Here is a 15,912-nt window from a genome sequence, read left to right on the forward strand (position 1 = left end):
GCAGGAAGTAGGACCTCAATAAATGTATTGCAGTCAGCAAGCAAGATAAAACTACACAGTGTTATCTCTTCAAACTAAATCCTTGGCAAATTTGCACGATGCTAAAACGGGTGAAGGTTAATCTCAGTAGACATCAATTCATCATTAAGATGAACTTTCAAGCTGAGTTGGTGCCAGTGCTGGTTCAGTTCCCACACTCAAGTTTGTCTCAACTTGCACACCTTGCAACACCCTTTTGGCTTCTTCACACTGGAATGACGTCATGACCGATGTAAAGTCCATATGTCACAGTATGCATCTCTGTTTTGCAAAGCCTGTGAGTGACTAGCGTGACTAATGTTTGCTGGATTCTTGCCAGGAACCTGCGGTCACGGACCCCAGCCACTGACGTAACACAAGACTTCCCTCTAGACCAGAAAAAAAAAAAAAAAAGTTGGTGGTAGCCTGGCATCAGGTTTGTGAGCTTCATGTGTGTACTTTTGTGATTTAAAAAAAAAACTAGAATCAAATAACCAATGCTTATGGCTTGCGATTGAGTGACCAAAAGTACCACTGATTGTCACGCCCACTTAAGTGGGGCGAAATTGGTTCTCTGCATTTGACCCATTCCCTGAAGGAGTGGTGAGCAGCAGCAGGGGCTGCGCTCAGGAATCATTTGGTGATGTAACCCCCCAATGCTGAATGTTAAGCAGGGAGGAAAATGGGTCCCATTTATATAGTTTTTGGTATGACCCAGCCAAGGATTGAACCTACAACCTCCAAGTCTCAAGGGAGGCACTCGGTCACCACTCGGCCACAATGCTGGTCATGTCGGGCAATCTATCTAGACACACATTTCCATTTTTAAACACTATATTATTTTTAATATATATATATAATATAATATATTGTAATCACATATAATTACTTAGACTTACTTTTGATTGTAACCAATTTTGTTGGTTGTTTGGCTAACCAATAAAATTGATATGCTCGTAAGCACCTGGAATGGTCAACGTTTGACCAATCTATTGGTCAATCAAGCCAATATGAGCTTAACGAAATAGATTGGTAGTTTTTTTTAACCAATCACTTTTTAGAGTGTGGTGAGTTTGCTTGAAATGCCTTGTTCTCTGCTGTGATTGGATTAACGCAACAGAGAGGAGAACAGGGAGTGGAAGGACAAGATAGCAAAATGAAATCAACTTTGACTCACTGGTAAGACCGCTTAAGGTGCATCATTGACATTTTTTAAATTGAAGATATTAAAGAGTTAAAGATCACCCATTGAGAATCGGATCAATGAGCAGTATTGATAATGGAAATGGAATTACTAAATTCATATTAAGCTCCATCCCTAATGTTAATATATTACAGTATTTAAATTCTTATTTTAATAATTGTACATTTTTATGTATTACAAGTGTAACAGAATATGGAAGAATGGAACCATTGCTAATTTTGACTCTAGCTTCGAACTAGCACTCGCATCCACTCATTGTAAAATGTATATTGTGTTTTTTTTTCATTATTTTATTGTTGTTGTTTGTCAGGTTTTTTTTTTTTTATCACGACAGATGACGTATAAGAAATGGTGTGGTTCCATTTCCAATGCTGAGTCTCTAGTGGAGTTTCCATCCACCCATTTCTATTCGACTTTTAAAGAAATGCGAAAATAAAACTGAATGGAAAAGCTAGAAATTCGAAAAGGGCCCAAAATCCACAAAAACGTCTTTGTGGTAACGCCATGTATACACGTAGCCGGGTTTTTTTTTGCAAACGGGAGATATTTTTCTGCGGCTTGCCCTGTCATCCACACGTCCGCGGGGATTTGTATTTATCCTCTTTGTTTTCCTTTTTGTGACGTACTCATTGACTGTTTACAAGTATTTTTTTTAATTAATAAAAAGAAAAAAAGTCTTGTGTGCGCTGACAGCACTAATCCGCATATATACAGATCAGCGGCTGACAGTCCGTGCTTGTGTGACATATGAAGTGACGTCAAGAGATGAGCAGCAGTATTTGGCTAACTACTGCCACCTAGAGGCTTGGCATGCATCTCATCGAAGGCCCAATTTGTGGAAGTGGCGTCGCCAGACGCAGGATTTGGGGAACTGTTGCCACCTTAAGGTCGGGAATTGTTATGAACTTACTTAAAAAAGCATTCATGCGGTTAGCTGTGGATGCTTTCTTTTCTACAAATGTGGTGGTGTGGACACTATTTTTTTTCTACACCCAGAGGAGAGAAATATCGTTTTTTTTTTTTTTAAATACCCTGCTACGTGTGTACATGGCCTTAGAGGGGGTAGATTTTGAAGCGTATTGAAAAAAGTAAAATGCGAATTTTAGCTATAAACAGGACCGAATACACGTCGCACGTTTTGACCGGATATTACGTCACACGTATGTTTGTAGTCCAAGCAATGTCGGACGATAAAGTAAAGGTATGTCTGAGGTGCCGACGAAACAGAAATCTTTTTGGAATTAATCAAAGAAGCGAATATGAATGCAATTTTAGATGGAAAACAGCAAAGAAACGCTACGGCTTATCAAGAATTACAAAAGAAAACTCGTACGATGTCATCTTACGGCGCAGTCGCTTCCTGTTTTTCTTCTTCTTCTTTTAAATTACTGGTGGATCCCATCTCTGTGTTGTATACCCCTCTCAATAAACTTTTTTTTTCCGTTTTCCAGTAAATTTGTTTAAAAAAAAATTGGAACAATTGGATGGAAACCCCACTACTGATGCTATTGTGGTTTTATCTGTTTCGTCGGCACCTCAGACATACCTTTACTTTATCGTCCGACATTGCTTGGACTACAAACATACGTGTGACGTAATATCCGGTCAAAACGTGCGACGTGTATTCGGTCCTGTTTATAGCTAAAATTCGCATTTTACTTTTTTCAATACGCTTCAAAATCTACCCCCTCTAAGGCCATGTACACACGTAGCAGGGTATTTATATATATATATATATATATATATATATATAAAAACAAAGAATGTCATTTCAATTTCAAATTCATTTACCAAAAACGATATACCGGTAATCAAGAGAGATGAGCAGTGCCATATGAAGGGAACCTTTTTCTATCCACCAGCAGGAGTTGCAAGCATAAAAAAAAAAACTCTTTCCAAACCACAGATGAAAAGAAGCAGGGTCAAAAGAAGGGTTTCCACTTAAATGATTGGAATAAATCCTGGTTTACGTTGAACAAGAACACCAACTGAGTCACTGTTCCTGACATTTATGGAAAACCAAACCCAATCGGTGTTGATGATTGCACAGAGGGCCTATGTGTGTAACGCGCGTGGATGCGTGCTATGACAGGAGCCATGCGAGCCATGCATGATGACAAGAGTCAGTGCGCGTTGAAGGAAGATTGATGACGGAGGAGTGTATAAGGGAGGGTGCGGTACGAGCAGCCAGCAGAGACGGGGGGGAGTCGACGGGAAATGTAAAAGCAATCATCATTAGGGATCGTTCCTTTGTGGTGCAGTTCAAGGTAGTCCGGTGTCACGGTGCGGTCGGTTTGATGAAGACTGATCGATGATACGTGCAGGAGAAGTAAGAATCGGTCCATCTGCTAAACTCTACTCCATTTCCTTCTTTCTGTTTTCATGCACTAACTGCTTTGCCGCTTGATGGTCTGAAACACACATCACAGCCTGAAGCTATTTTTAAATGAATCTTTGCGATGTGGAAAATGTGTAATTGGCTCCAAGACGCCACATCAAGTGGTAAGGTTTAGTTGACTTCAACGCCATTATGGTAAATACAAATCAATAGTGGTAAACAAGGGTCAGCAAGCTTTACTGTCAAAAGAGCCATTTTAGGCCAAATAAATAACAAACAATCTGTCTGGAGCGGCAAAAAAATTGAACATTGTGGTGAGAGAAAAAGTGTGTTTGTGTTAGTCTAATGTACTGAGGGCCTTCTTCTTTTGTTTTTTGACATTTTATAGTTACTTTTTAAACATTTTCTTTCCTGCTTTTTTCAAAAAATACATTCTGACTTTTTGGGCAATTTTATTAGCATTTTATGTAATTTTGGGGATTTCTTTTGTTTGTTTGTTTTGACATTTTATAACTATTTTTCGCTATTTTTTTTCTGGCTTTTTTTTTTAAATTAAATTTTATGATATTTGCGGCATGGACACTTAATGGTAATTTTCTGTTTTTTCTCTTCCTTTTTGGACATTTCATGGTCACTTTTTGAACATTTTTATTCTTTTTTTTTTATTATTCTTTTTTTTTACTTTTTTTAAATCGATTTTAAATTGATAAAAGCCCAAGTGGAGCCCTGTGGGCTTTCTCCCCTATGGCATAACCCCGACTTTCAACTTAACAACCAACCGCTTTATTTAGGTGTGTGGGAGCAGAAAGGAATTACACATCTCCACCATCTCTTCTCAGATAATATGTTTATATCATATACATCCTTGCTCCAAAAATACAAAATAAAAAAACGGAAATTTTTTTACATTATCTACAAGTTAAAAATATGATAAAGAAAAAAATTCCAACACTTCGGGGTACGCTCCAACCGCCTGTTTTAGCTAAAGATATTAACAAGCTTTCTCCGACAACAACAAAAAAACTTTCAAAAATATATAAGTTACTTTCATATACTGATAAAATGTCTTTACCCATCTCGAAATGGGAGACAGACTTGTCTATAGCACCGGAATCTGACTTTTGGATTCAAGTTTGTGAAAACGCATTTAAAATGACAAAACACACAAATTTACAACTTATCCAATATAAAATTATTCACAGAACATACATTACTCAATATATGATGAAGAAAATGGGACTCTCAGACTCCGACATTTGTCTCCAATGCTTACAAAACACTACAGACACTTATGTTCATGCTTTATGGTTATGTACTCCGGTTATGTATTTCTGGACTAAAGTCTAAGAAAAACTTTCCGCTATTTTGGACTGTAGGATACCTTTATCTCCAAACTTGTGTTTGCTAGGTGACCTAACAACAACTGACTTACCACATAAACAATTTCAATCTACACTTGTAGCCCTTACTATCGCTAAAAAAACAATTCTTGTTAACTGGAAAAATAAACAAACTCTGAATATCGACCAATGGTCTAACCTCCTCATAAATCACATTTTAATGGAAAAAATATCTGCCTCAAATAAAAACCAAATATCAAAATTTATAGAAACATGGTCTACGTATATAGAAATTTTTAACCTAATTCTGGTTACTTAATTCTGTCTGTTAGCGAGAGCCACTACATCGTGATAACTTACATTGATGTTTCTGCATTTGGCAATTTATTATTATATTATATTATTAGTATGGGATTTTTTTTTAATGGGCTTTAGGTGAACTGATGAATACACACACACACGCACGCACGCACGCACGCACACACACACGCACATACTCATCCACATACAAAATATATATATATGTGTATATATATTTAAAAAATAAAAAAAAATAAAAAAAGAGAGAAAAAACATTTATTTATTTATTTATTTTTTTAAAAAAGGAGAGCAATGATGATGTCAAATCGAATGAACAATACTGAGCTCTCCTTAAATTATTATTATTTTTTTACTTCTTTTGTTTTTTTCTGACAACATTTCATTATTTATTTTTTAATCTAAATAATTAATTCATTTAAAGAATATTACAAAAAATTAAGATGTCAAATATATATATATTCATTTCTAAAAAAATATATATTATTATTTATTTTAAATCCACAGGGAGCCACAGGAGAGGGACTAAAAAGCCACATGTGGCTCCAGAGCCACGGGTTGCAGACCCCTACAGTGTACGACAAAGACATGATCTTAAGACAGGATTGAATGTGTCCGTTTTTGACATTTGACTATGTAACAAAAATCTAAATTATTAATTCATATACTAATTAAGGATGAACCATTTGTTTTTTTTTGGCACCACGTTCCAAAAAGATGCTCGTGAGGTTCCGAAAAGACTCTTAATCATCCTTAGGTGTGACTGTGAATAGTTGTTTGTCTGTATGTGTCCTCTGATTGGCTGACGACCAGTCCAGGGTGTACCCCGCCTCATGCCCAAATTCTGTCATTCTTTTACCGTATATTTGGGGAAAGAGCAAGTAGTACAGAAAGGACTTGAAGTAGCGGATTCCACAATGATGTCTACAAATAGAACAAACCCACATTTAGATTCCATCTAAAGCAAACCAAATGCAAATAATGTGGAGCAGACATGTCTATTCTGTGCGGGTTATTCTTCAAGCCACCCTCTCACATTTTGTCTTGTGATTTTCCTGCGGAGGGCCACCACGTAATCCAACCTCTGACTGATAAGCCTCGTGGACAGATTACACCTCACGGGACCATATAAGGTGTCCCCGCATAATAGCAAGACTCAACATGTTTGGCTTCCTTTACCAAGTCCATCTGCTTCTGGTTATACGGGCCTTGCTGGTGAATTCATTGAATGTAAATAAGGAGCAGCTGCAGCGCTAAGCCCCTGTTATATTTTCTAGCACGTTAGCCATTTGGACATGTTCACTCAAAGTGGTTTTGATTAGACCATTATCGTTAAAATTGGCAAACCTGAGATGATTTTCAATTTTGTTCATTTTTCTCAATTTTCCAGTGATTGTTTTCTACTTTTAACATATTTCTACACAGTAGCAAATATTCCTAACAAGGGGTTCAAGAAACGTTTAGGTACTGCGAAAACTTGCGACATTTGTGTGACCAAATATGCTAAATTTAGATTTTTTTCCACAAATTGGTTATTTGTTTTTTGCTGTGCTTCATGTGACTTTTTACACATTATTAATCAATTTAAAGTGTTGAAAATAGCATGAGAAAAACATCTATTAAGTCTTTTGAAGACGTCAGTTGTATGGCATGTATCATATAACTCCACCACTTCCTCATTCCATTGGGAGCCTTGCAGGGTTTTGTTGCCTCAAGATTGAAAGTCTGCATTTTTGGGAATATCTGTTCAATTAAATTCTTTTTTAAATTTCTTCATTAACTCATTTGCTCCCAAAACATATAAATATGTTCTATTTTAAATGTTTTGAGTGTCCCAAAGACGTATCTATACGTTTTTATGCTAGAGCATACAGATGGTTTTGATGCAGCCTCTGAACTGCAGAGAATGGTTGAAAAAAAAAAAGAGGTAGTTATTACAAAAATGGCCAGCGGGTGGCAGTAGAGCAAAAGAGATCAACCAGGGCCAGGTTGAAAAAAAGCTAATTTACCCACAGTTCTAAACAGATTTGTGAATAATGAGGAAACTTAGCTATATCCTAATGCTAATTGCTGCAAAACGGAAACAGATAAAAATATACTTTTTTTCATAATGAAAGAAGAGACTAATGTTTCTTTTGGTAGGTTTCAAGTTTTTATAGCAATAGAACACAATATTCTGTGGGCAGTGCAAAATCTGTCAAAATCCATTAAAACAGCCAGGAGCGAAGGGGGTTGCTTCAGTGAAAATGGCTGGGAGTGAATGAGTTAATGGCTTTTAGACCTTTGAAAGAGTTTGGGAAAAGGATAACCGCAGTTATTTGTTTTTGTGAAGTATTAAAGGCTTTTGGGAATTTTCATGCAGACTTTGATATATAATTTCAGTAAGTGAAATAAATGATCATTTTTAGATAATACAATTAGCGATGCAACTCAAGACTCTAAAATGTCCATAGGTGTGAATGTGAATAGTTGTTTGTGCCCTGTGATTGGGTGGAGTTCAGTCCAGGATGTACCCCGCCTCAGCCCCTAAATCAGGCTCCATCTCACCTGCGTCCCTGCGTCGTCTGGCCTACCTATAACAAGCATGTGCAGAAAACGGGCGCCTGCCTGTGATGCACTGATGAGTCCGGAACGTCTCCAATGGCAAGCAGAGCCAATTTCCGTCAATTATGGACAAAAGCATTTTCACACAGCACCTCAAATAAAGGATTGCGGCCACGAACGAGAGCTGCTGCCTGCCTGGTGTAGATTAGAGATTTTCCAAGCATATTCATAATCATCACATGAGGAGGTGAGGAGATGAAAACAATTAGCAGGGAGTTTCAAAAGAAGAGAGGTGATAACTAAAAAACATTTAATTGGCTGGCTCAGGATTTAGAAGACCGAGCCATCAGCTGCATGACTACATCTGAACTGATGAGTCACTGGGAATAAGACAAGATCAAGCAAAATTCAGAAAAAACAACTATTAAGCCAAACAAGGTGATGTGACTATAAGTAGCACTGACCACAACAACCTACATTTGCAAACCTAACTTACAAGCTGATATTTGTTCCATTGTGTTATATTGATTTATTACCAAGTCTATGTTTTTTTTTTTCCTTAGCATTTTTTTTTCCGTAGCATTTTTTTTTTCCGTAGCATTTTTTTTTTTTCGTAGCATTTTTTTTTTTTTTTTTGCTGCACTGCTTCCAACGTGCTGCCATGTCAATGTAATCTTCCCAGGCCCTGGGTAGATTACATTGACATAACTCCAAATTAATTAAGAGCCTTTTGGGCCTTCAGAATCAGTTGTGCTGCTCTATGTAACTTAAACCCATATTAGTGAATGGGACTGTTTATTTAAGCGATCTAATTTGACTCACAGGGCTAGCTAGGCAGGCTCATAATAACGTTTGTGTTTTCCTGTCCTCTGATTGGTTGGTCATCGAAAAACGTGTTGCAACTAGCGATACATGTCTGTAGTGATTTTCGCACGATTGCATTTATTAATCAGCATCTCTGGTGAGTATGAGTTTTGTTATTTAAAATGTTTACGTTGTTGTCATGTTACTGGATAAATATCAATTTTGCACAGGCTGCTCCAGGTGATGTATACAGCACAGTGTTTTTTGTTTAGTATTGATAGTTTCTATCATTGCAGCATAAGAGATGGATTCAGTACAGCAACAACACAAATCCATAACCAAAATAAACAGTTCAATATACAGCAAATTTATGTTTTTCATCAGGATTTGTAAGATGTTCACAGACAGTTTTTACTTGTCGCAAAGACATTTCGAACATTTTATTCAGACAATTTTTCACTGTCTGCAAATATTTTTTGAAACCTTTTACGAACTCTGACAAAAAACGCATATTAGCTACATTCGAATTTTGCATTAATTTGTCGCTCAGTGAGATACAGCGACTTTTCATTTATAGATTTATTTAAATTTCCACTTTAATGATAATGATTTTGACACCGGTAACTCCCTACACTTTTTCTAAAATATATAAATAAATATATAAATAAATAATGTTGCAATTTGGGAAAATTTTATTCACAGTAGAAAACGTAAGGGAACTATTTACTTGCCTTGTTTTTAACTTAGCTTAACATTCCGATGACCCAGGAAGCTCCCTGCAGTTTTTGTTTTGCTTTATTTTTAACATTTTGACGCTAATATTTTCTATTTTACTGCAAATGAAGAACTCCTTGATTACTACCGATGCTGACAAAAGAAATTATGCTGAAATTTTGGAAAACTTGATTACAGTAGAACACTTGATTTGATTTATTTAATTTTTAATTTAGATTAACACATGCTGATGACCTTGGTAATTCCTTGTAATTGTTGTTATAATTTTTAAACAAAACTGTAGATTCTTTAAATGTTCAAACTTAAAGAAAATAGTTTTTTTTTTTTAATGTTCATGCAAATATTTTGTCTTTTACTACAAATAAATATTGTCTTGAAATATTGACCTTGAAAAGACCATATCGGTCTATGACAAATAAAAATATATAGAAATATCCAATATATTAAATGCAAAATATTTCTCTTCACATTCTAAAAGCTGTCCAAACCAATGGCATAGCTCGATCCCCAGATGGACGCCCTGCTGGACAAACCCCCTTAACGATCAGCGAGCATCTTGTAGTCGTTACACCAATCATATCGCGTTTCCCCTCCACGACCGCACGTACCATTAGAAGAGGCCCGCATTATGAGGTTGTAAATTCCAGCCTTATATGTCATTAACCCATAATTGTAGCTCTCGCTGGCAGGACCGTATTCCGTAATTGTTCTGTTATCATTGGCCGCGCATGGAGGGTTCTATCGTATGTCACCGTGTGCAACAAGATTCTGGTTTTCCGATTCATTTGTGGGCTGTTAGCTTTTACAAGGTTGGTAGCAGCCCAATTAAAAGGAGATTCATCAGCTTTATCAATTTCAGATGGCCATTAACAAAAAAAATGCAGGTTGACACTGACATGTAGAACCTGTGACCGAGGAAGAGTTCCCCTCCATTGGTCCTCTGACGGCCTGCACTGCGATCAAGTACTCCGTTCCTGGATAGAGACCTGCAGGACAAATCGGATCAGCACACTTTGACCTCAAATGTGGCTGAATCATATCTTCGGATGCTCACCCACGATGGTGTGTTTGGTTCGCGCCTCTTGGCTTCTTTGTACGTTCAGCTCCTCCTCCTGCCCTGACGGGTCAGTATGCGTGAGCCTGAAGTGATCCACCTCCGCTTGCGGGTTGCTCCAGTCCACCTGGATCGAGACGTCAGTCCGGTCAAGGACTCGGATATCGTTGATTGTTGAGACACCTGGAAAGCAACAAAACTGAATTTAACCTCTAGGCGTTATTGTGACCCGTTTTGGGGTCTTTTGTTGGTTCTGACCAAGCCATTTCAAAATAAAATACTGCCCATGGGTTTAAGGTAGACATTATTGTTCACAACTGTGTCTGTGCGTAATCTCAGTGATTCCAGTTGGAGAAGGACAACAGCAAGTGATCTTAGCGGAGTTCTACAGTTAAAACAGCAAAAAAAAGGAAGAAAGGAAAAATGGAGCAATCAATCATTTATGGACTACCACAGTGTCCTGAGCTCGGGGTCCCAAGACAGAAGATGGAGATCTCCACTATTTAGAGTGCCACAGTTTTTCCTTGGCTATAATGTTCAAAATTAGCTATAAAAAATGATTAGAACCAATAAGAAGCATGCGGGCAATAAGGGCTGTACAACAAGTCCTCCAAGCAAGGACGTGACTTTACCGATGATTTTCTCATTTATTTCGAGCAACGTTTATCCTCCTTTTCATTTTTAAAGGGATACTTTTGACTCATTGAGCCATTTTGAGCAGTAAAAAGTTAATATTTTGTCCGGAATGAATTTGTTGTCATCTTCAGCCGACAGCAAGTGGAAAAAAATAGTATTTACAGGTGTTAAAAATAATGAAGTTACCAAATTCATTCTGGACAAAATATTAACTTTTTGCTGCTGAAAATGTCCCTTTATAAACAATGTAACTGCTCGTCTTAATCACCGTTAATCAACGTAAGAGCTGAAACATTGCAAACACAAGCAATAATCAAAAAAACATTCACATTTTACCCAAACATCTAGAAACACAATTGCTAATAAACCAAATTTATTCAACAAAACGTACCATTTGCCTCTTCGGAGGGGCCGCCAATATAAAATAGGACATTTGTCGAAGCTCCGTGGCAAACTTTTCCAACATATTTAAGCTATCAAGCTACCTGATAGACATACGGCACTAAAGCGGAAGTGCCCCTTCAAAACAACGCGTGTAGCCCAAAACTGGAAGTAACAATTTACAAATGCAAATTTCAAAATAAAATGCAAACAGTAATCCGGTAAGAAATATAATTATGGTTATTTACAAGGGCATATGTTGGGGCCTTCATTATAGGGTTCCCACAAAGAACATAGAACATTTTAGTTGTGCTCTAGCCACATTCCTTGTCTGTGAACAAACACAGCACATCTTAGCTTCTGGCTAGCAGATGCCATAATGATTCAGACTGTTCGAAATGTTACTGTTGCTCTAGTCTACTTGTATTTTCTCAAATCAATACGTGAACTTACAATTATTGTATTGTACTATTATTGTATCTATTGAAATAAGTCAAAACATAAGGGGAAGGACTAGATAAGTTTTTAACTTCTTTCTACTCCCTTTATATTTTATACTTGTAGTGTGTTTTATGTTTTTCTATGTTTATATGTTCAATAAACCAACCAAACCAAACAAAACAATTACAACCAAGTTACACACTGAAATGTGACTTTTGTGAACTGTTACGCCCTTATAAATTCCAGAGGTTATAACTAGCCCCCCCATAACAACAACGTGGCTACTGATGAAAACACGATTAACACCCGTGCCTTAAACGATGTCTGACGTAAGTCGATGTCTGAAATCCAGCTGGCTACCAGTTCTTGCGCAGTCGGAGGCCAGACGATGGTATGTTACGGGGAACACCGTGCTCAGCGTGAGTTTCCCGTGACAAAGAGTAGCCACGTGTGAGAAATCCAACACGCTCATCCAGCCTCACAATCTCCTTCTGCACACATCCGTCTCCTGCCACATCAGTGGGGAAGTCCAATTCACATTAAACACATCCGTGCAGCCATTTCCTAGCAATTACCTTTAAAATCCAATGGTTAACAAACCAGATCTTAATGAGAGACTTTCTGGTAGTTTGAGCATTAGCACGGAGATTGAGGACAAACGTTAAGAGGGTCTGACTTTCTCCACCATCTCCACCATCTCTTCTCAGATAATATGTTTATATCATATACATCCTTGCTCCAAAAATACAATATAGAAAACGGAAATTTTTTACATTATCTACAAGTTAAAAATATGATAAAGAAAAAAATTCCAACACTTCGGGGTACGCTCCAACCGCCTGTTTTAGCTAAAGATATTAACAAGCTTTCTCCGACAACAACAAAAAAACTTTCAAAAATATATAAGTTACTTTCATATACTGATAAAATGTCTTTACCCATCTCGAAATGGGAGACAGACTTGTCTATAGCACCGGAACCTGACTTTTGGATTCAAGTTTGTGAAAACGCATTTAAAATGACAAAACACACAAATTTACAACTTATCCAATATAAAATGATTCACAGAACATACATTACTCAATATATGATGAAGAAAATGGGACTCTCAGACTCCGACATTTGTCTCCAATGCTTACAAAACACTACAGACACTTATGTTCATGCTTTATGGTTATGTACTCCGGTTATGTATTTCTGGACTAAAGTATTAGAAAAACTTTCCGCTATTTTGGACTGTAGGATACCTTTATCTCCAAACTTGTGTTTGCTAGGTGACCTAACAACAACTGACTTACCACATAAACAATTTCAATCTACACTTGTAGCCCTTACTATCGGTAAAAAAACAATTCTTGTTAACTGGAAAAATAAACAAACTCTGAATATCGACCAATGGTCTAACCTCCTTATAAATCACATTTTAATGGAAAAAATATCTGCCTCAAATAAAAACCAAATATCAAAATTTATAGAAACATGGTCTACGTATATAGAATTTTTTAACCTAATTCCGGTTACTTAATTCTGTCTGTTAGCGAGAGCCACTACATCGTGATAACTTACATTGATGTTTCTGCATCTGGCAATTTATTATTATATTATATTATTAGTATGGGATTTTTTTTTAATGGGCTTTAGGTGAACTGATGAATACACACACGCTCGCACGCACGCACACACACACACACACACCCACATACAAAAAAAAGGGTATAAATATATATATATATATATATATATATATATATATATGTGTGTATATGTGTATATATATATGTATATGTATTTAAAAACAAAACAAAAAAACATTTATTAAATTTTTTAATTGATTTGTTGGATTTAAAAAAAAAAGAAAAAAAAAAAGGAGAGCAATGATGATGTCAAATCGAATGAACAATACTGAGCTCTCCTGTAAGAAGAGGAAAAAAAAAAAAAAAAAAAGAGGGTCTGACTTTCCATGCAGACGCATCTTGCACTGGAAAGACTGTATGAAGGCATCCAGCTGTGTTTGTAGGCTTCTTATCAGTCTGTGCATTTTATATTCTACTAATGCAAATCCGATTGGTGTTTTGTGGTATGCTAGAGCAAAGATCAGATCAGATCACTGGCCTCCTTCAGAATGGGTCTAGGTTGTTTTAGGATAGGTCGCAGCCTTACCTGTGGTAGCTTCAATCTCTTCTGCTCCACTTTGGATGCCTCTGATCATCGCGTGGACTTCAACAAAGTAGGTAAGTCCAGACGTCAGGCCTGTGATGAGATACGAGTTATCCATGCTGGGAACCCGAACCTAGGAGGCAAATTGATGAAACAAAAAATGAGTGTCAAATGAATGTACATTCTGCTTTTTATTAGGCTGAATTTACATGCTATCGTTCAAATGACACAATTGGCATTTTTTTTGCTCTCAAGTGGCACAATTGTATGAAATCGAATATCTTCCGATTGGAATCAGGGCTCTTTCTAATATGGATAAAAATCAGATATAATAACTAGGAGTGGGAATCTTTGAATGTCTCATGATTCGATTCCAATTTTTGGGTCTGCGATTCGATTCAAAATCGATTTTCGATTAAGGGCGATCTTTGATTCAAAATGATTTGATTGATAAAAATAATTGTCTTCAATCTATAGATGTGCAAGGAATTGTAATGATCTTCTCCAGTCTGACTCACTAATGCTAATTAGCGCGCTACTCGCGGCACTTTTATAATTCACATGAACGGCTCCACGCTGGAAAAAAAAACTTTTATTGGAATAACTTAATTGTGACTTTTTCCTTCTACTCTCTAATGTGGCTACAACTTAGCAATGTATTAGACCGCGTGGAACCACACTTCCCCTCAGTGGCCAAACCGGGTACAACATGAACAGCGCTCCAAATAAAGGCACACACAGACAAAGGCTAGACAGTATAAAATAATTTAAGTAAAAACGATTTCGGGACATTTAAAATCAATTCTGAATCGTACTAAATGAGAATCGCGATTCTTATGAGAATCGATTTTTTGGGGGGCACACCAAATAATAACCCATTATTGTGACCATGACGCTATCAAAAGACACAAAACTGTGAAATATATACACGCCCTCTTCTACCCAAAAATACACATTATAAAAACATCTGCTATAAATCTAAAAGGCTGTGAAAATGTTACCTGCTTCAAGGCACTCCCCTGACCTCGAGGATGATAGGTTAAAACATAATAGTCAGCTCCAGAAACTGGCGACCAGTGCACCAGGAGGGAGACGTCAGTTGCCTGGACCAACCTCAGACCTTCAGGACTAAGCACTGAAAAAACATTGAAATATGTACAATATTGTATTCTTTATATTCATCATATTAGGTATTTTTAAAGAAGAATCCTGAAGGACATTTCACTTGACCATGTCCTGAACATGCTTTGTTGGGTAACAATGTTAGCATTAGCGACAAGCCACTGGCCACTATTTTGTTTTGAGATTTCATCCAACTGTTGGGGGGGGGGGGGGGGGGCTGTCCATAATATTTGTGATAACGTATTTTGTAAATCCTCCTTTTCATTTGCATTCATGTACTTCTGTTTTAGCTTTTTTGGGGGGTAATTTTATCAGGCACTTTTGTGGACAGCCAGGGGAGGGTCCTCATGGAGTCAGTTATGAAGGAAGTAGGGCCTGTCATGTGACTTTTATCAATAAATATAAAGTATTTAGTAATTAAAAAGCGACTTTTTTTGAAAGAGTGTGTTTAATATTGAACTTTCAGTGCTTTCTGGAGTAACTTAAACAGTAAGCGTGCTTCATAATTGAAGCTGTAGCTGCAATGCTAACAGAGCTAATGCTACAGTATATGTCTGTTGTGGTGTGTGTTTTTCAATGCCACTGAAACTAATTCATTAGCCATTTTACTGACTCATTGCTGTTTTTGCTGGAGTGCTGAGCTACATTTCCACACGTAGATTAAGAAATGTTACAGTTTATGTTTTGACTTCCTTTCTTTTTTCAGGATAAGTGGTCAGCTGGGATGGGCTCTAATGAGGACAAGCACTATAGAAAATGGATGGATCTTACATTATTTATGTTTTCAAATGTCATAAAATGGTCTTTTCAGCATCTCTCC

The 15,912-nt window shown here is 37.0% G+C and overlaps 1 protein-coding gene across 1 annotated transcript in view; it reads right to left on the minus strand.

The window, feature by feature from the left end:
• The window catches only part of tnn (tenascin N), a 42,704-nt gene that overhangs the window by 15,194 nt on the left and 11,598 nt on the right, over positions 1-15,912 (minus strand). Inside the window, exons 5-8 of the mRNA XM_077559782.1 lie at positions 14,972-15,105; positions 13,974-14,103; positions 10,356-10,538; positions 10,198-10,287 (exon numbers count right to left, since the gene is read on the minus strand). Coding sequence (XP_077415908.1) covers positions 10,198-10,287; positions 10,356-10,538; positions 13,974-14,103; positions 14,972-15,105 — 537 coding nt within the window. The remainder of the gene's footprint in view (positions 1-10,197; positions 10,288-10,355; positions 10,539-13,973; positions 14,104-14,971; positions 15,106-15,912) is intronic.

Source organism: Vanacampus margaritifer, chromosome 2 (assembly GCF_051991255.1).
Source record: "Vanacampus margaritifer isolate UIUO_Vmar chromosome 2, RoL_Vmar_1.0, whole genome shotgun sequence".
Taxonomy (NCBI): Eukaryota; Metazoa; Chordata; class Actinopteri; order Syngnathiformes; family Syngnathidae; genus Vanacampus; species Vanacampus margaritifer.